The sequence below is a fragment of the Rhea americana genome, unplaced genomic scaffold (genome assembly GCF_003343005.1).
Source record: "Rhea americana isolate MKP2758 unplaced genomic scaffold, rheAme1 scaffold_0, whole genome shotgun sequence".
Taxonomy (NCBI): Eukaryota; Metazoa; Chordata; class Aves; order Rheiformes; family Rheidae; genus Rhea; species Rhea americana.
In genome coordinates, this window is record NW_028185037.1 from 20,851,374 (window position 1) to 20,873,321 (window position 21,948).

General features: G+C 40.5%; 1 protein-coding gene across 9 annotated transcripts in view; it reads right to left on the reverse strand.

The window, feature by feature from the left end:
* The window catches only part of PTK2 (protein tyrosine kinase 2), a 185,724-nt gene that overhangs the window by 68,464 nt on the left and 95,312 nt on the right, over nucleotides 1-21,948 (reverse strand). For all 9 annotated transcript variants that reach the window (XM_085322275.1, XM_085322667.1, XM_085322510.1 and 6 more), the window contains 3 exons: nucleotides 17,873-17,960; nucleotides 4,996-5,075; nucleotides 3,877-3,939 (listed from right to left, as the gene is read on the reverse strand). In XM_085322275.1, coding sequence (XP_085178401.1) covers nucleotides 3,877-3,939; nucleotides 4,996-5,075; nucleotides 17,873-17,960 — 231 coding nt within the window. The remainder of the gene's footprint in view (nucleotides 1-3,876; nucleotides 3,940-4,995; nucleotides 5,076-17,872; nucleotides 17,961-21,948) is intronic.

Consider the following 21,948-nt stretch of genomic DNA (forward strand, 5'->3'; position numbering starts at 1 on the left):
TAAAGTCTCCATGAGATAGAGGAAAAACTGTAAGAAAAAAATTAAATAAAAAAATGATTTTTATTGTTGCCTTGTCGGAGGTGTTACTGACAATCTTTTTTTGTTTGGTCAAGAGGTTACGTCCTTTTCTACTGCCAAAACAAGTATGAAAGAAAGAAAACTTTCCATTACTGCATGCTTTGCACATAAACAGAAATAAAACTGGAATTGAAACATTCAACAAAGAACGAAAAGCTGTTAGCCAACGTGATAAATGCAGTATATATTCACTGCTACCAAAGGCATAAAAGGAAAAGCAACATTAAATTCAATCTAATAATAATAATAAAACATGCTATTTTTAAAACTCTTTAAAAAACAGTAATATACAATTTCACAAAACATACTAAAAACACCCTCAACCACGAGAAGCAGGGTGCTCACGCACAGCAGTGAACACTGGCATATGTGCAATGACAGTAAGCTGAAAAAGATTATAAAACTTCCATAACTGTTAAGCCCTTTGATGTGTTTCTTCTCAAATGCAAATTCTACGCAGTTTATCATCCCACGTAGTTAAAGAAATCTAACAGGCTATTACCATTTAAATAACCCGCAAAGACACTTCGACAAGGACTGCGTGAGCTCAACGTTAAGCATTCGAGAAAGGCAGAGTGCTTTCAAAACCGAGCAGCGAACCCACCGGGAACCCTGGCGCAGACCACAACGAACGACGGCTCTTAACCGCGCTCGTCGAGACGGCGTTTCCTACTTTTACGTTCGGCAGCGTGCGACGCGGGCTTAGCCGCGCGATCCCGCAAACTCCTCCTTTTCCAGCCTCAGATGCGTCGCATGGGTAAAAAATGGCCAGCTCAGGAAAAAGACAAACTCGGTGYTCCAGCTTAAGGACTTGGACACCTATTTTCTGATTGCCAGTAATTAGCAGCTAGATCTTGGTTCACAAAGCTAAAAGCTTTATATTTACCTTAACCTATTCCATCCTACTCATTGTTATATGTAAAATTTTATATTTTTCACGTATGAACTTCCGTAGGATTAATAAAATACCAACTACAGAGAGATGATACAGCTTGTTATATAATGATTAAGTAGCTTTAGGCAACATTCACCTTTATTTCTACTTTTTATCTCAAAGTTGTATCAAAAAAAGTAGCATTAGGATAGCTTAATAGATTTAATATGCTTTTCCAATCCTGTGGATGCAGCTGCTTCYTCATATAGCTCCCATTTTTGTACTTGTAATTATGCTTGCTCTATGCTAAAAGGCTTCATATTCATTATGAAAAAAAATCTCCTTTCATTGTCTGAAGACCCAACTATTAAAGGCTACTTAGTAGCTTAATTCTAGCCACCCTTTCCCATCCAGATTTGGTTTTATATGAAAATCTGATCAAAGATGAACATACATCAGACAGACAAAGACAGGCGAGAAGCAATCACGCCAAGTGCAAAAAAGTGCTTTCTACAATTGCACTCAGCTGGTTAAGTGTCTCACGATGTAACTACGCTACTCAAAAAGACAAGCAGAAAAAGACACAAAAAGCCTCACTTGAAAAAAAAATGTGACTTGTTTAAGAAACCCCCTGCAGGCTGTTAAGGTGGTAAAATCAAATGAGTGTGTTTTGGGCATTACTAGCACTTTTTGCAGGCTCTTACTAGCCTGTAATTATCTACAGCTAGTTTGAGGTGCTTTTGTCCTTTGCCTCTCCCAGCAGAATCCCATAAAAATATATTTTGCTTCTCAAAAAAAACAAAACAAAACAAAACAAACTCAAACCCCAGAACAAACAGCAAACCTTGAAATGCACAATTCTACTTGTCCAGTTCTGCATGGCACTAAGTTGTTACATTTTGCACATTATAGTTTTGCTTCTTTTTGTCCCTGTCTTTCACAGCAGCAATTCATTTCCTACCTGCCAAAACAGATGCTGCTTGGAAAATGTCTGTATTGTGAACAAGTCATTGTTAAACTGGGAGCAACCCCCCCTCGGAGTCCTAAAGACTCTCTTATCCACTAAAATTCTTAATTAACATTTCATGTCATCTGCTATGAACCTTGTTTCACCTCACAGTTTTCAAAATTATTAACCTAATTACAAATGCTTCTACTTCAAAGGTTGACCAGTAAGTGACTGAAGTCTTCTTTCTTTCCGAAGTTCTGGATGAAATACATGTAAATTGTAACCTCGCCTTTTCTCGTTTGCATTATTTTCATTTGTTTTAAGGCACCTTCTAAATCCAAGGTGAATCACCAACAGGTCGTCATTAATCTCACAACCTCTCTGCTTTTAAAGGGGATGACACGACATGAGAATTTCAGGCCACTCTCCTTTCATATCCTTTTTATATTGCCCTTTTCTCTCTGTTCACTCTGCTCATTTTTATTATCCCTTTCTCATTTACTTATGTGCGTTCTTAACCAGGAATTTTGTGCAGCTACGGGAGCACTACATAAAATCCACGTTGTTCTTCTAAATTAACTGATTAACTTTTGAAGTCAACGTTACTTTCCGTTTAAAAAGGTGCAAGAAAATTAGGTTTTTAACCCTAAAAGTTGTCTCTGTCATGTTCAGTCTGGAATATCTCCCACTAAAGACAGATTCCAACCACACAAAAGTCCAGGCAAAATCCAAAGGGCAGTACATGAGCTGCATCCTCCTCCAAAATATTAAAATAAAATGGACAAATTTGGTAGGCTCAGAGGCTGCTTTTCAAAGTTTATGACTAACCAGTTTTGCCCAGAATAACCCAAAAGAGGCAATGTTAGAGCTAAGAATGGCATGAACTGTCTACATTAAATGCTGTAGAATAATGTCCTTTTAAAGGCTGCTCAGGTAGCATATTGCATCTGCAGCAACGATTCTGAAGATACGGAAACTTCCTAGGGGAGCACTGGAAGGGTGAAAACTTTGTAGCCTTTTAAGTAGGCGATTGCCAAAATTCAATGTTACTCATCAAAATTATGTGGTTTTCCTCAAAAGTGCTTATAAATTTATTCATCCTTTACAATGATCTGGTATTGTACCTCCAAACTACTCCAATTTCTGCCTCCAAGTTAGTATACTTGTTTTATTTTACAAAAAAAGGGGGAAAAAAAGATCAAGAGTTTACTGCTATACCAACCCTTTCTCCTAGTTTTGCATTACACTGTACAGTGTATTTTCAGAAAGATAATTAGCAGCAAAGCACAACTTCCTGGAATATGTGTAGACACTCTGCTCCACTAAATTAACACAAGTAAAACCAATCTTCAATCTGCAAAACTTCTCAAGTACTTTGGACTGCCTGGATTAAAGCCATCTAATATACAACATGATAAAGCAGCCAAAATAGTTTCAGTATAAGGACGCTTCTTGAACTTCTTGAAACTTGTGGTACATACATACCTAATAAATGGGTTAATTGCAAGATAACAATTCAGTAAAACCACATATTTAACAAATAAAGGAAAAATGATACCATAAACATTTCAAGTAACTTAAACTTTACCACAGATTAGTCACAACTGATGAATTAAATGATGCACAGAACATAATTTAGAAACAAAATCACCTTAAAACTTGATTTGAWGATCCCATAAGCATGAGCAAAATTGAAAAAAATCACAGTAATAATCCTCATCAGCAACATTTAACTGCAACCTTATTTCCCTTGGCCAGAGTTAAACAGGCTTTCTCTACCTTTATACTTTGAAAGGTTTCCTTATCYTTTTCTTAWTTAAAATATACTTGGAAGATCTCATTTAAAATATACTTGGAAGATCTCAACAAGCTTCAAGAAATACAAGATGGCAACAGAAACTTTCTTTTATTGAGCCAAATTTAACATTCCTGGTAAAGAAACAGTTCAAACCTCAAGCTAGAGTGCAATACTTACTCTAACACTTCATAGTTGGACTTCTTTTCTAATGCATTGCCTCTCATCTCTCCGTAGGATCTCCTGAAGTCAGGAAAAACAGTTGAAAGCAACAATTATTGGATGTTCCAACCTAACATTACAGYATTAATATATTCAAATCTTTCAACGACTTACTGTTAGAAACCATGTGCAGAATGAATTCAGTTATATATTACAACGTTATTATCCTACCTYGACAGACTAGATTTTTAGTTCACAACACGACTCTGGACACGAGACAAAGCCCGATACCGATCGTGCGCTCCCAGAACCGCTTTTCCCAGCAGAAACCACTGCGAGAAGCGGTTCAACCTGCCGTTCAGCAGCCCCTTCCYACCTCCAACCCCCCGTCCCTCCTCTGCGCCAGCACTAGTGTTTGTGCGGGCGAACAGCGAGCGCCAGAGGAAGGGGCAGCGACGAGCAACAACACAAGTTTTAATGTTTTAATCCAAACCTCCGTAAATTAGCAAAAMCAAAACGGGCACTGCAAGGGCTGCGATGAGACATCTCGCAAGGATCCCTTAACCCGACAAACTTATCTTTACTTTCCAGCTGTCTATACAGCTGACAAGAATGCTGAAAAAGTTAAAAAGGCAAAAACATTTCTTGATGCTTTACCTTTCCTGAACCATTTGTTCATTTACYCGTTTAGTGAAAAAAAACTTTTTAAAATAGCACATGAAAAACTGAGGAATTGCAGACAGAAGATGCAGCAGCATTTATCTTTAATTACATTCTTCAGCTGCAGCATATAGAGATGCACAACGACAAGACTGTTTGCTCACACCTTAGATTTATTTTCCTTTTACTACACTTCACTGTACTTTACAGGGCTTTGAATTATTCAAATGAAAAATTCACCAAAAAGGCAGTATCAAGAGGCAGTTAATAACAATTTTAACACTAATTTTAATTTAAAAATCACTAGAAACTGCTTGCAATATAATCAGGTTCTCTTCACACTACTTTATAGCAAAAAGGTTTTTTAGGGTACTATTCAGCTATACTGATTAGAAATCTATGAACTAAAGAGTTTCAAAATTAAAGTATAAATTCAGTCAGAAAAACATTGAATAATAAATGAAATTATCATCTTACCGGATTTCAAGGCAACCTAGTTTCAAAGCAATTTCCTGGTCCACTTGATCTGCTATTTCTAACATATAGTCATTTTTCACCTACAGCAAAAGAAGCAGGTTTGCATCACAGAAAGGTCAGGTCAGTGTTGTTTTAAAGCAAAATATCAAGCAACTTTGGAAGAAATATGTCTTTCTCTGGGTTTAATTTTTGTGGGGAGGGGTAACTAATTACAGTGCAAGAAGAGAAAGAAGTATAGTTCTGCATATCTCCATAAACGAGCTGCGTTTTTGCGAGAAACCCATTGCAGCTGCAGTGAACTTGGTACCATCTTCCTCACCTGTGTCAGCTTTGCTGTGTTTTACTAAATCGGAAATCCGTGCGTTGCTACGTTCGCTGGCGCCACAGCCTTCCTCCCCCTGCAATGCAGCAGCTGCATCCAGCCCTGCGCTGCAAAGCAGCAAATTCCTGAGACTTTCCTACTCAGACATTGCATGAAAAATTTTAATTTGTTCATGAAAGACGTGGAGGAAGAAACATAATAAACTCTGCAAGGGTGAGAATGTGAATTATTGCAACAGCTGCAACTTCAGGAAAAAGTTTCTTGCATTTGGACTTATTGGGTACTCAGTATTTTGAGAAAACAGTTTTCAATCTTTCTCACTTCAACTCTAAACAAACACTAATTACAGAGACAGAAGTCAAAGACTGAAACAACTGTCTGTCAGCACCACATAGTCTGGAATTTATACATGCATATAGAAATAAATAGTCAATTTGTACTCCCCGTGACAGCACAAATTAAGAAAGTTATATACAAATTAAAAAACTAAGCATTAATATATTTTTTCTCTTCATAAAGCTTACTGTTTAAAAATTACTATGTCATGTGAAACAGCGATGGTGTATACACCAGAGACAGCAGTCAGCTATACGATCACGGGTATTATGCGTATCTACAACACATACTACCTCCCAGCTGCCTGGTTATGAGTTGCAGCAGACGCATGGACGCATGCGGGTCACCTGCAGGCCTCAGCAAGGAGGGCACTGCAGAGACCTTTGCTGGGCGGCTCTGGTGTCCTACTCCTCAGCATCAGGTGCAAAACGGTGTCTAATGCTGTGCGGTCATGGAAGAGCTCGTCACTGAGCCATCAGTGACAGAGTGAGCTTTATTGCTCCATTTTTTGATTCACCAGAATCACAGAGTGGTTGAGGTTGGATGGGACATTGGACATCATCTAGTCCAACCTCCCCGCTCAGCAGGGTCACCTAGACCATATTAGACAGGGTTGCATCCAGGCGGGCCTTGAAGATCTCCAGCGAAGGAGACTCCACAACCTCTCTGGGCAACCTGTGCCAGTGCTCTGACCTGGGATGCTGCTTGCCTTTACTGTAAGCCTGTGTACGCCTGGAGGGAGCGCGGATGGATTTATGCTTTTATTGCCCCAGAAGTAAGCTAGCCAAGTAAAGCCGTTGCAAGGCCTTCAGGCATTTCCAAGAAGTCTGCAAATGCAGCAGTCAGGGCATTTCTCGCCAGCCTGTGCCACTAAGTACCACTTCCCAACACAGGAAGACGTTGCCCAAGAAGGRTGCTACTCGGTGTCTCTGGCAAAACGACAAGCAAGGCAGAGCTGAGAGCGACTTCGGATCTCAACTAGCATCCCTCTAAAGCGATCCTTCGTTCTGATGTAGAATTGCGCCTGTTAGCAAAGCTGTAGTACTTCCCTAAAAGAAAATATTCCATAACCAGGGTTTTGTTAGCTTTAAGCCAAAGTGCCATGTGATGCGTTTGTAAATCGGACAATATAACAATTAACACCCCCCCCAAATTATGACTTTTCTGTTCACCAGGAGGGATATGAATTCTGTCTTGCTCTACAACTGTCAGGCCCAAGGTCCACAGCATTTAATTCTGGAACAAAATTTCCAGCTCCCCATGTTATTACCATCAAAACCCGCTGCACTACCCGTAGATGACGAATGACAGCACTGAAGCCCTTGACTGCAAATTTATACGGGGATATGACTCATATAGGGGATATATGGTAAGAAACAACCTGAAGATGTGAACTGTAAGTGAATTCAGTTCCTACACAGATGCCTGTAATCCAAAAGTGAACCAAGATAGAAAGAACCATAACCACTTTATTTCTTATTTATAGCATCTGTACAGAGGTTTAATGAATTTTAATTGCACTTTAAATGTAAGCTTTCATTTCATTCTCCTACCTTTTCTGACCGTTCATCTTCACGTTAGCTCAAGGTACTGCCCGGAAAAAGCCCAAGTATCTAATCCATCAACCYGTCTTCCATCTCTCCAAATTAGTTCACTCAGCTTTATATATTTTCTTTTCTTTTTTTTTTWAAAGAAAGACTATATATGCAGTACTATATATGTTACTTTTAAAGTAACACCTTTACAATCAAAAAGCAGTTGACTTCACTTTTTAATATGCACTTCCTTTAATGATCTCTTACAACTTTATTTGAAAATCTGTTGCGTGATGGAAGTTGCAAATCTTGATTTCCGTAAGTTCTTGGAAAGTATTTTCACAATACTGACATATAACATTTACAGTTTGGCTTTTCCTTCCCTTTGCCCTCTAGCTCGTGAGCTTTCCAGCCATGCTTCCGCAGTTTTGCTTTGCAACTACAGGCATCAGAACTGGCCTGAAAGTATTCCTCCTCATAGCAACAATTTCCAGGAAAAAGTAAGTTACTGTGAAACTTCTCAGTATATTTGCAAGTCAGTCCAAAAACAAGGCATTCTCACAAAATTTAAAATATAAGCTGATAATTGCCTATTTGACTGCATAATTTTATTAGTGTGACAAAGAGAAAAGTAATTTTTATTTTGCATATCTTAGTGAGAGAAGGGATAGACATGAAGGGGGAATAAATTAATTCTTCCGCCTCGCATTTCCAAGAGAAAGGTCCAACAGAAAAATTGTCCCTTGCTGATTCGTTGCACAGGGATCTCAAGTTTTTTGCATGGTTATCTGGAGTTTAAACTCTTTCAAAGCCACTCTATTATTCATTTTCAAGCAGATTCAGTTTCCAGTATCAGAATACTAATGAGAACTTCTCTGATCCCTTTAATTCTTCCTGCCCGTGCTCTTTGAGGTGGCATTAGATAACGCATGAACTAAGCCCAAAGATTAGACAGGAATGGAGCAAGAGTTGCAGCGTGAGTTGCATATCCTCCTACGGAAAAAGCCAAAACAAATGTTAAATGGAAGAGATGCAACAGAATTTAATGGCAATTAGTGTCTTGCCACAAGGCAACTGAACAGATTTTCGTACAAGTCTCCTGTGTTTGCTCACTTATTTTATTGTTGTTTCCGTATTTCTAATGAGAGAGGTGAGATTTTTTCCTTCTGTTTAAGAGAAAAAAGGCTCTATATTCAAGACCTTAAAGCCTAAACATATATAAACACACGCACACTACTCTGAAAATCTAGAGAATACCATCAATCTTTTCTGTTCATTATGAAGCCAGAAGCAGTATGTTAAAAGGAAGGATGAATACTGACCTTCAGTGATATTACTATTATTAGTATTATTACCACCTGGGACCTCACGTGGCACCTGCAGAAGTGCCCTCTCCTGAGCTATCTGCAGACCTTTACCTGCACCTTGGAAGTTCAGATAACRGTGTTCAACCCTGGGAGGAGGGCTGAAGCCTTCGCTGTAGGATGCACTCTTCCAGCACGCCAAGGACCTTGGCTGCGGTTCATTTTAATTGTTCAAAATCAGATCTAACGGCTAAAACAGAACATTTATAGCATGCCATTTAAGCTACCTTAAAAGCTACCTTTATTTTTTCTAGAGTGTAAGAAAACATTAAGTGAAAGTGAACAAAAAACCCTGTATCTTAACTAAGTGAATCAATCTGGTCTACTCTGCTAGTAACACAGCCCTGGGCTTTTCCTCTTATTTACCCATTTGCATTCTACCAGAATGTGCTTATCTGAACTTGCAGAGAGAAAATACATTGGGAAACAAGGTTTAAAGCATAGAGACAAAGTAATTTCTCGTTGCAAAGTGGAGAGTTAAATTTTAAGCACCTATCCCCCGAGATTTGTTRGAAATACTCCAGCAAGTTTAAGTCAAAGGCACAATCGAACAGACGATTAGTATGTCTGTTTAAAAGTAACGCAATGGAAATCTGAGCCGTCTCAGGCTTCTAGATGAGTACTATGCCAACGTGAGCTTTAAAGAAAGTAACTGCTTGTATTTGCTCGCTCACAGGCTGCTGAATAAGAATTGAAACATGCCGTATACGGCACATTTGCAGTAAACCTCTCGGTCATGACAGCTACGAATGCTCTATTACAACGAAAAGACGCAATACGGGATAAAACTTGAATGCCAGGCTTAAATTCAGCCCTCAAAGGCAAAACATAGAAGTCTTCTATGTGCCTTACACTGAAGTCAAACAAAACAAGGCAACTCCCACAACGTATGGTGCCTGTGCTCAATGCGAGGTTAGAAAGGCTGTTAGTAGTTAAAACAAACACAAATTTCAAAGCCCACCATAATCTTAAACCTCAATGCATTTCTTCACCAGTCCACCAGCACTTTTGTCTTCACTCTTTCCTTGGCCACCGGAGCATCCTTCATCGGTTACCCAGAACAAAAATTCCAGTTTTGCTGCTGGAGCCTTTTGAGCTCTGGAAGAAGCTCAGAGCTGCTCTTCCATGGGCAGAAGAGGTGGACAGCGAACCGCCTCCAAACTACCGAATCGAAACATCGCGACCAAGGTTAAACCCTTTCCCCCAAGGACAAGAGGAGGTCGGGCACATACAGAAAAGTCCAGTTTCGCAGGACCAGTTTCAGTTCCGACGCCAGACTTATAAACTATTTTTTTCTTTTTTTTTTTTTTTTTTAACTTGGCTAGACAAATTGCTGCTGGTGCACCTCCCCTAACTTTTCAAACCTTCCTGGGAAATAAGGGGCAGTTTGCTAGCTATACAAATGGCGGGCAAATTCCAGCTGGTACAGTTTATAATAAAAACTGGAGACAGAAGAAAGCCCGTGTTTGGGAACGTGGAGAAATGAGAGAAGAGCCCTATGCGAGCACACATGATCTAAGGAGAAATCTATCGCAGACCTYGTATTTTATATACCAGCTGCTACTTTCTAAAGCCATCTGCTTCATTTTTCTGCACGCAGGTTTTTTTTTTACGCAGCTGCAGTATTTCAGAAAGCCGTTTGCTGAGGCTGATGAGCCATCTTGCCAGCGCAGTGCATAAAAACGCTACGCTGCCTTAAAATTTTTATTTACTGAGAACGTGAGTAAAAYAATGTTGAATTTAATATTGAACACTTTCCAGGAGTTTAGGAAGAAAAGGGCCTGTTTGTTGTCTCCTAATGTTATACCCCAGTTTTAAATTTGTTAATATCCCACAGAAAAAATTTAAAAATCAGATTATCAAACTTTGTACTGAGGTTTTTATCAGGTTAAACTACTGTAGATATTCTTCAGCAATAGTACTATCAAATGGTGTATCAAAATGGGCTATATACCAGTAATTAGCCTCCCTATCGGCTTTCCCATCTCATTTAACGTTACCAAGAAATTTCCCACAGGATAATCGCCAGTTTTTCAGAAGGACAGTTTAAAAATAAGTCATCTGTTTCTCTCACTTTACTTTCAGCATCTATGACCTACTTACACCACTTAGTTAACTTATTTTTTTTTTCCAAATGGGCATTTGAAATGGGCTTTGACAACTGTGTTTAAACAGCGCTTTGGAAGTGCCGGTGCTTGGCAGTGATTTTCCATAAACAAACAACAATCCTGCTCCCGGCCCTCCCGTATTYACAGTAATTATTTCTTCTCCTTTCCAACGGCCCACGCGCGTTCCCCGAAGCCTGCTGCCGACCGTTCGAGGGTCCACGGCGTTCTGGCGTTCGGCTCTTTGCACGCCACGTCTCGGCGACCATCGAGACCGCGCGGCCACCGCCGCCCAGCGCCTTCCTTCCCGTCCATCCTTAATTCCGGCTTCCTGAACACAAAGTCCAGACTACGCCCGGTACCTCGGTCGCCAAAGCTGACCGGTGGCAACCCCRCGCGTAACCCGTGGCCGAGGCACAGCACATTCGGTTCCACCGTGCGACTGCACGCTCAAAATCACTAGTTACTCCGTGTTCTCGAGTTCCCGTTGCCTTTTCTTCTGGACTTTCAGCAGAAGCAAGTCCACCTGGCTCAGGACTCTTTCGGGATATATTACTGGAAATAATTATCGCAAACATTTYGCATGTTCTGCCGTGATCTGTTTTGCAGCGCTAAATGCCCAACAAAATGCTGTAGGATGCCACAGGATAGAKAAATCATTAGAGGAAGGTGTATCAGTCGCCTTACATAACTGTTTGTATTTTTAATTGCAAAACTGCCATACGCAGAAGGCTCTTGCTTCTTTTCATAGCTAAATCATTCCTAAACTAGCAATAGTAGGTTCTGGTAGGACACCSAGTTTTTCTCACTACAAGATCCCAATAATCAACTTTAGATGYGACTTTTCCTTGAAAGAGTAAAGCCCCAACTGCTGCGATATCATACATCTCGTGCAAAATTAACCCTCAAAGATTTGTGCCTGATCTGCTTTGAACAAAGCAACATATGCTCAGAAACCCAAAGTGCACTTCTGACGTCCCCAATATTTCTGGAAGCTACCTTAATGGACATAATGATAGTTTTTAAAATATGCGGTGTTTCTCCACCCTTATTTAGCCGTCCGGTAACATTAGACTCATTAGAGAGGATAAGTCCACATTAGGGGAAAATTAAAGCTTCAGCCTTTTCTGGGGGAGTTAAAAGCCCAGATCCAGCGCTAGGATAACATTCATTTGCCATCTGCCCTCAGCTGCTCCTCCCCTTCACCTCCCACGGTCACAGCCTCTGTATTATCTACAYGATCTCTGACATCGCTAACTAATTTTGGAGCCTCCTGTGTTAATAATAAGGGCATTAGAGAAGGGGGGGGGAAATCAACTTCTGACAAGGGCATTGTACGGGGCAGAATGGCTCAAAACTCCCTTCTGGCAGAGCGGGCTGGTCTCCAGCTGTCCCTGCCGCAGACACTGCTGCTCCTCCAGCCTTCGCTGAAGTAGGTCTGCACACGTGGGAGTCGTATAGTACTCATCCCATGTGCTTTGCTAAGGGCTAATTTTATACTCCTCCTCTCCCACACCAAAAACGTGCTTTTCCAGATCAGACGAGTACAAGGATCAACGCGATTCCACTTTGGTTTTGTCCGACGTGTGTTATACACAGTGCAATTCAGTTAAACGGAGCAACGTGTTGTTGAGCATCACAAACTGAGATCGACGCATGTACCAACGCATGGAAATATAGGCCCTGATAATTCACGACTGTAAATTTAAAGTAATATTAATTAACATACATCAGTGAAGAAAGCCCACAAATGTCAGCTTTCGAAGTCCTGCAGACACGTGGAAACACAAAACCAAAGCAACCACTTTCCTTCGGCCCGAACTTGAGTATTTAAGAAGCATTTAGGAACACGAGGATGTTTTCCATCCCCGCCATAGGGGACCRTTAACAGCAAGCAGACCCGTTTCACGCAGGACAGGCAGGGGACGCAGGCACAGCTCCGCCGCTGCTCGGACAGCCAGGTCCAGGCAACGAGAACGGCAGCGGCTTTGAGGTCACGAATCAACCTTTGGAGCTGGAAATGAGCACTCTGCTGGGAACTGGGCGTCTTGGCAATTTTAATAACAGACCCCTGTAAAAGGGTATCTCACTCCTAATTACTCTTACAAGCTGTAAGGAGCAGACAGGTGACGTTCAGCTCGATTTATCTTATCACTTTTCAAGCAGCTGCAATTCTTACACTTATTACCCCTTCCCCATAGGGYACGTTTTCTGTGGCAACCATTAACCTTCCCCAAAGGATTCTTTTTTTTGTTTATTTTAAACAGGTTGCCAATATTAGGCAAAATGCAAGCTTTGCTCCCTATGTCCTTGGTTTTCTTCACAGCTTTTACTGGCAAAGTCATTTGCTTTAGCTCTCCTATTTTTATTATACGAGATGTTGTTATTTAATTAGGTTAAAGAGTCTAATTCCCAGCCTGCATTTCAAATTACATCTCGCGCACCTAAGCTTTATAAAGCTTCAATCATTAAGTTATTACAGTAATTGCACCTTGACTTAATATTTTTTGCATGTCAGGGACAGCGGTATAAAAATGGTATTTAATTTGCACGATACACTTCTCTACCACCGTATAAGTGAGACTTTTCATTTCAGGAACTACATTTAAAGCGCTGAAATGATCTTCACAGACATTGCAGAAACTGAACAAAAAGGTGCTGTTTGTCCACGAGAAACTTTGCCTCATCCATCCATGCAGTGCTGTTTTTTTTTTATATAAAACTAGTCATATTTTTTTCAAAAAATTTTTTTTTAATATAGCACTAGTACATAGTTTTAAGACCCTCACCAGAACGTCAAAAAGCGCATGTTTATTCAGAGGCATCAACTCGTGAAACGCCGTATTTTACGAAACTGCCGTGCGGCACAGAGCGCAGCTCGGGATTTCCTGCCTCACCTTGGAGAGAGCATCCTTTCTCCACCTGCACTTCTCTCTCTTGTGCATTACTTTGGCTCACTAGAAAARCAAAGCTGAAGCACAGGCTGGTCCTCGGGTCTCCTTTCTCACGTACAGGTTCACCTCCAGAGCAGCTCCACGCCACGAGCTAGAKGAATTTTCCCCCTGGCTGCATCTGGGTTGATCAAAGCAACTTTTTCCTATTCTTCATGCATCTAAAAATCCCAAAAGTTACTTTGACAAGTCTTCTGGGAGAGGCAGGAGGGCAGKACCGACGCGCCAGCTGATGCCGGAGAGCTGGCTGCCCCGCTACCCCCATGCAGATGCTCATTCCCTTTTCATCAGGGGATAAAACCAGCTCAAATTACTGTGGGCTAACGCGTTATTCAGCAAGAAATGTGTGCAGTCTCTTGTGCCCTAATAAAAAGGGAGGCAATTCAAGTAGCTTAYGGCTGATTCTAATTATATGAATGTTTTAAAAGCTGTGCGTTCTGTGTCGATGCGAGATAGGGCTTTTGTCCCTCACCCAGCTATTAAAGGGAAAGACGGGGACGCCTGCACCCTGTATGCCCCCATCCCCACACTCACTCCATTTTCACTGGGACTTAGGGAACCGACGACACAAATTTGACCGACGCTTCCTTAAGGMGATTTGAAATGTTTTCCAAAAGTCCAAGATAAATATGAATACTTGAACAACCCCACGATTAAATACTTGGTAGCATGCGGTTGGTCTAACTTTCTAAAATTTTAGGCAGTTGGGCCCGGGGGGATAATACAGTCAATGCAATATAACCACCTACGTGCTCCACTTAGCGAAAAGAGAGAGATGGAGACCTCAGAAGACCCATCACCTGCTACATTTGACACCTTCCAAACGCAGAGCCAACGTTGAAATTCTAGAAAAATTCTAGCGCATTAGTCCCTTAGCCAGAGCTCTCAGTCGGGAATGAAATCCTGGCTTCGGCGAACGCACAGCTCCCCCCGGCCAGAGGAAGGACCGGAGCCCCAACGCCGAAACCCCGACGAGCTGTACGCGGTTCAATATTAGTGTGAGCAGTTCTGGCATCGCAAACAAATTCTGCGGGCTTTCCCCTCGCCACCGATTTTAATCCTTTGCCGTACAGATTTCGAAATGGGGGCACTCTTGTGAAAAGTCTCATTAAGCGCACTGCTTTTATACTTCCAATTAAAACCGACAACGTCCGCTGCAGATGGCGGAACGACCGCCGCTCATCGCCCATGGCTGTACATCAAGCTACAAGCAGCTTGGCTTGCAGCTTCTTGATCTACCCAAGACTCTTGAAAATAAAGAATACCCAACACAAAGAATGGTCACAGCATTCTTAATACAGTCAAAAATCAGGGGAAAAAAAAAAAGATATTCCAGCTCTTAAGTCCAAACTGAGACTTAAATGCTTGCATAAATTTATACTAAGAAGAGCACTCACTGAAGAGAATGGGAGTAGTCATGCATGTGAAGCTACAAATGTGTGCCAGCTTTCAGTTTAACGGCCTGGTAATTGTGGTTTGGGTTAACTGTATGAATAAACTGTGTCTGTTGACAGTGATTAGGGTAACATTTTGTTATCTTTACAAATGTCCTGCGCTTTTGGGAAGAMGAAGAATCACTTGTGGATTCAGTCTCACTCGAACTCTACGGCTTGTTTTTCAACAATATTGCTGCTCAGCAGCARCTGAAGAAAATAATGACATGGTTTTTAAAATCCATGGACATTTCACAGGCTTTTCTTTCACATAAGTCATCATATTCGTTTTCTTTCTCCGGGGCCTTTTAAATTAGATATTGTGTATTTTCAATAAGTCAGACAATTTGCTTTTAGATGTCTTCATGATAATAGGAGGTCCTCAGCCACATCTTGAAAAGAAAGATTTAGTCATGGGCAGCATCTGGACCTCAACAACTTTATTCTCAATTATAATGTACAAAGCAACAACATATTTGCCTTTTACATCCATAAAAGCCAATTTGATTCTAGAAGTGCTACTTTTTTTTGTTGACGTTGTAACTGGGTCCTGTGTTCATTACCTCTAATGTAGTTGTTTCTGTGTAGAAAGTTCAAGATATCTACAGATGCATTTCAGTGTTCCTGCTTATAYACGGCATGCTGTGTTTGATGACACAGATCTGATCGTGGCTGAGCTGTGGCTAGCAAAATGAGAACGTCAAAATGTTGCGGGGATGACAACGAGAGAAAACGTCAAGATTTGTTTTGTCTTCCCATATTCCCTTTGCTTTAGGTCTGTTCAATGCTGCACTGTTATTGCTCAAAGCCTTCTCCTGCTGTCTTTTCAGCAGTCACTGAGGTTGCCTTAACAGTTAACCAGACAASACAAATGTAACTGCCCTGATTTACTCAAGAGGCTAAGTGAGACTCGCGGAGCAAAAGGGAGTCAGCGACAGAGTGACTTCAAAAAGTTATGCACTGATCTCCATGCCAGCAAGACCCAAATACCTTGCAGGACCCCAGAATGAAGAAGAGTGACCTTGGCAGAGAATTGGATTTAGAAATACCTCGTGATAAGGGAAAGGAGAAGAAAAGGCCTGTGTGGAGTGCAGAGCAAGGAGACAAGAAAGTCGGATTTTCACTTTGTAATAGACAGAACCGGGATTCAGGACATTACCAGACAAAGGCAGGTGTCTCCTTGTACACATCAGCACTTCCGCACCTTCCAAACCAGCTTGCTGTTCCCAGCCATTTGCAGCCTTTTCTAATGTTTTCCCCAAATTTAGTAAACGTGTGTTTCTCAGAAAATGTTAATATATTCCCACTTTAAATTCCCCGCTTGAAAGAAATACTAATTTGAGGCATAAATGAGAAGATGTTACTGCCATGTACTGCCACTGTCATTTTTGCAATCAAAAAATGCAGATCTTCAGATACGAACGAAAAAAAATAAGGACATCAGAAGAGATTAAAAAAAAAGTAACTCCTTCTCTTCCTGGGTTTAAGAAGAACATAGCTGTGTGTTCTTCCTAGGTTTCAAAGCTGTGATAGCCGGGGGAATGTTGTTACGGTGTAATACCTTCCCATAAGTGAAGGGGGGCAATCTAGGGGAATTTCCTGAATTTTTCTCAGATATTGAGAAGGTAATCACTGAATTCAAGAAACCTGTTATTTTGGAGCCTATCACAAAATCTCATATGTTTAGGATATTTTTGAACGCAGAAGAGATTCAACAAAAGGATAGTAGTCCGTAAGAATAGCTATTCTTTGTAGAAACCTCTGGGGTTTGTGTAAAGCTACCAGAACTTCACTAGGTTGTTCCTTTAACCCAGCAAAACGCATCAGCTAAAAAAAGAAATCTCATTTCAAAACGTAACTCCAGCTTCATGATGTAGTTCTTGAGCTTGGCCAGTGCAGGTGACTTAAGTCCAAGACCTGCCCAAGTTACRACAAAATATTCGGTAAAATGACTCCTGGAAGTGATCTAGATTTAAAATAATCCTCTATACAGTAGGATATAGAGGATATAGTATTGTTTAAAAATACAATGTAGAAACATCATATAATACGTGGTTCACAAACTCATCAACATCAGCAACACAAATTATTTGTAAAGCACTGACAATATTTCAGTTGTGAACATAGACATCATACCAGTCAGACACTGAAAGAGATTCACCTAACATGTAGCAAATAAGTATTTTTAGGTCTGAGTTTTCAGAGATGTATGGATTCTTAAGATTAATGACACTTCACAAATTCAACTCCAAACTCCTATCAAAGTCATTCTAACAGAAGCCTGAACTTGCCAGTTTAAAGACAGCTTGAAAGCATTTATTTTAGAGTACAAAATGAGGATTTAGGTGCTTAATTTTTAGGAAATTTTACAGTTACATGGTTTTGCTAACTGATAAGAGAGTTAGACTCTAAAGGGACACTGAAATCAAGAAAATAATCTAATAATGTAACTGGGAAAAACATCATGTGGATGTAAAAAAACAAAACCAAACCAACAATGACCAAAAAAACTTGCCTGCTTATTTAATTTTGAAAAAATAAAAAAAAATAAAGAACTTAATAAAATGGGGCAAAACTATTAAAAGTCTTCTGAAGAGCAGTTAATTTCATCTAAGTTAAAACAACTACTGCAAAATTGCTTTGTTCTGGGAAAACAATCCTCTGCATTTCTCRGGGAGAAAGATGTGATGGTCTGCTCCCTTTCTGTTCTACCTATGCAACTTCCAATTTTAACTATTTCTGTTTCTGCAGCAGTAAATTTTCYACATAAAGAAAGCAAGAACTTTCCAAACCGATGCCAGCAAAATAAAGAGTAGCAGAACTGACTATACCTGTTGATAGAAAAAATTTAGAGTTGGCTTGTCCTCAGTGAACTGGTTTAGAAATCCTTTTGGTAAATATCGAATTCTCAGTTCATATCTGAAAAGCAAGAAAAAGAGGATTAAAMTGACAGTGCACGAATAGCAAGCAAGACTTCATCACAAATTACAGACAGTCTTCACATTTTCTTGAAAATAACAAAATCAAAACAAACTCAAAAAACTAAGAGAAAATTCTCCATTTTGACCACTCAGAAATCTAAAAGCTGGCGGGCACACAGTACATGATGTTTCATGAAGATGGTTAGGAGGGACCTTCAGGGTGGATTGAGGCATCAAGACTCAAAGTGAGTAAGCTATCAGCTCCTGAWCCAAGGCAAGGGGGTCCCAAAGAGGTGATGACAGCAGTTGAGCTGACATGACCCCATGGCAAGAGCTCTCTGGTTTCTCAAGCGTGAATACTTAATAGGCAGCTGCCAGCGAAGAACACACATATCCTACACTGTCCCAGGCCACATCCTACCAACAAACCAAGGGCTCACTTGCAAAGAAAATGACCCAGCTTTTTCTGTGACCAAAGTGCTGCAATATTTGCCCCTGATTTATTCCACRGGTTTTGAATAGACTAATCTGTAAAAGAGTCTTCTACTTGCTAGTAAGGCATTAAGATGCATGCAAAAGCAGAACGAACTAGTGTTCAGAGTGACAGTCACATTCTACAGGATCACAGCACGTAATGGAGTGAGACAGATGCAGAAGTCCCCTTAACTTACGACCAATCCCAAATTTATACGCCTTCCCAAAGCTTAAGCTTCTATTTCCAAATTCTAAATTTAGGACTGTTTGTCCTGCAGTAACAGCTAATGCTGTTTGACATATATTGCATGCTTCCTCCTCCAATTCACTTCTGCAGTGAAGCCCTGACAACTTACTTTGGGTGAGTCAACTCAAAGAATAAAATTCTCTGTACTCCTTTCCCAAAATAAGTGTATCTAAYCATTCACTCATGATATTAAAAGTGAACACTGGAACACTAATTTGTTGGTTTCATCACGATGAGAACTTTAAGCAGCTGATCTGAYTGCCTATAATTTCAAGGTTTACTTGGGGTTTTGATAAAGAGTTAGTTAAAGTTGCTGTTGCTTAGGATTCCACACAACATATTGCAAGCAGAAGCACCAGGATTCTTTGCTTTGAAATCCCTGAAAATATATTGCCTGGTTATGAATCTTCAAAATATAGMAAACTATGCAAAACTGTAACATAGTAAACAAAGTAGGAATATTTATAATACAAAGTTTTTTWAAAAAAATAATAAAAGCCTCTTTTCATAAAGGAAAACACGCACTTAGTCGTCTTACGCACAGAAAACAACCTTCTTAAGAGTCTTCCGACAATAGGATATAACAAGATGGGTGGATGACACAGCCAGGCAGAACCCAAAATACAAACAGTCAAAGCCGCAGCTGAAAGACTGATGAAAAAGACTAACTTAAAAACCACCCAGAAGCAGCTTTTATGGTTGATTAGCATTTCCATTTCATGATACATAGTAGCTATCTTCAGCTATTSACTGAAATTTTAGGTACGAGCCAAAACGTGCCTAGAGGTGGTCAAGTGCTAGGGAGGGAAAGTAGCACCACCACACTACCAAGAAGCTGAAAAACAGAGTTCCCCAGTTCCTGCTTCTGCCTCTGCTATTCGTCTGAATTACACTGTAGAGATAAATACAGAATGAAAAAAAAATACGGTATATAAAAAAATGGCTTGCTTCCTTCTTTTTTTGCTCTGAAACATTTTTAACTGCCTTTTTACATTTTAAGATTAGGACCAAAAGAACGTCCTCTGAAAGCTGTCCTTTCCAGTTTCTCRTCACTCCTCAGGTGTATTCGCTCTCTTTCTATTCCCTGTTACTCCCTTCTCTGTTTCTATTTTTATTTTTTTTCCTTGGCAGCAGGCCTCCAGATCGCTTTCCAAATACACGGCCGTGAAACAGTAAGCAGGAAAGAAGTATTCAAAAGTGAAGAGCCAACCTCAAAGCAAAGGAAAGTTGACTGACCTGGTACTTAAATGTCRCTAAAGGCAGCAGGTTATCTATGCTGTAGTACCGCCAGATTAATTAACCCACGGGTTCCTACGCTAAGGTGTCCTCTGTCACAAGTGCCTAAMCAAAGGGTCTTTCCAAGTCCTGGAAGGGAAATGTTAGGATTCGAAGCATGTCTTTTGGACATCTTATTTAATGCCAGATTCTGAAATGGGGTTGAATTTTCATGCTATACAAAAAAGCAAACAAAAAAATAAAAACAAAGTAGCTCTTATACCATCAAATAGTAACTTTTGAGTTCAATTCCCCCACTTAAAGAAACCATCTAAAAGCAGAGCTGACTTCTCTCTCCAAACAGTGAGGCACGACACCCTAGAAGTTGAAGGGGCTACATGAGATCATGTAATCTATTTTATGTCTTCTAATCTTTTGAAGCCATTGCGTATCTTGCAAACATTATGAAATTAACGTAACAATATATAAGAAGAATCCTTTAGCTGCTCTTCCAATGTATTAAGAACATTTACCAAGTATTGTTAGTCATACCGAMACATCTCTTTTTCAGTCATCCTGCTGGCCACAAAACAGAGATTATTCAGGCCYGAAGAAATACATACAGACCTTCTCATCTCTGCTCTCCAACAGTGAAGGTGGATTCAGTCAGCCCGACCTARAGTCGGCTATAGCACACCTTTTTTCTCTGGGATAAGAAAATACAGGAAAAGCAGGGATTTTGCATGGCTCCTCTGTGAAGCAGTGACAAGCAGAACTTTTTGTATTAAGATCTCATGAGAAAATCAGGAGAGTAAAAAGCTTGGCTGGGACAGTCACCAAAAGCAACTGTCATTATCTGYTCGTAAGCTGATCTCTGACTACATCTAGGGGAGTGAGTAAGAAGCTGATTTCCAAATACCAGCTCAAGGATGGGCTTGTTTTTCAGTATCACCGAAACCTACTGTCTTTGAAATGCAGCTACCTGAACATGACAGCAAGTCTCTTCTCACAGAACAGACCTGCTTTCCGAGCGAGGATCCCAGCTGATGATCCCCTCCTAGTACCAAAAGGACTYGCTGCAGAATACTGCAGTACAGATRCTTCCATGCAYGTGTCGAGGGATGACAAAATTTCATCCAACCATCTGCTGAACAGTTCATGCCTTCAGGGAACTTCTTGTCACCCGGATTCTTCTGAGACCTGACCATCACTGCCACTGAGCTATAACCCTGCTTCTTGTTTCCGATACACGCTACGAACCTGTGGAAAGGCGGGCTTCATATATCTTCGGTGTTCCGGCCTTCGCATCAGCGCAGAGGCTCTTGTTTTGCAGCTACCAAAAACTACAGAACAGGACAGCTAAGTACTAGCCTCCCTTCCGGCCTTCTTTACCTGTCGGAGCCAAAGCACGATTGCAGCTCACAAGCTCCTGCTTTACCTAGGCTCTTAACTGCAGACTCGGAAGACCTCTGTAGTCCAAGACCTGCGGAGTTTGTTCCAACAGATGTAATTTGTTACTTGAATCTCTTGGTTTTCCCTTGTGGGACAAGGCCRACCAGCAAATGGGATCCTTCTTTGGTACGTACCATTTCTCAAGACAGAAAGGATAGCTACGATTGCTGTTTAAGGCAAAGTACTATCAAAAATTGGCCAGGCTTAATACTAGAGGTTCAGAGTCCCACATCCTGGAAATATAAATGCTTTATCTCACTGTACACAGATAAAAATGAAGGTTAGGAGAGAAAGGCTCCTTCATCCTTCACCATACCCATCCTCGGAAACATCCAATCATTAAAGTAATACAAGTGAAGAGACATTTCTTCATTAAGAAGGGGGCTATACACCTACCCAGTTCTGCCTTGCTGCCACAAATGCTAAGAAAATATGAAACAAATAAATTGAAGGTACTCCAGTCTTTATTGCCTTTCTGTAAAGAAGTTCAGGGTGCTTTTGCCTTTTTATTTATTTATTTCCCACTTATCATCTGGCATCTTCTTGCACACACAGCTATACAGACATTCATATAACTAAATGTTTAAAGAATTAACAG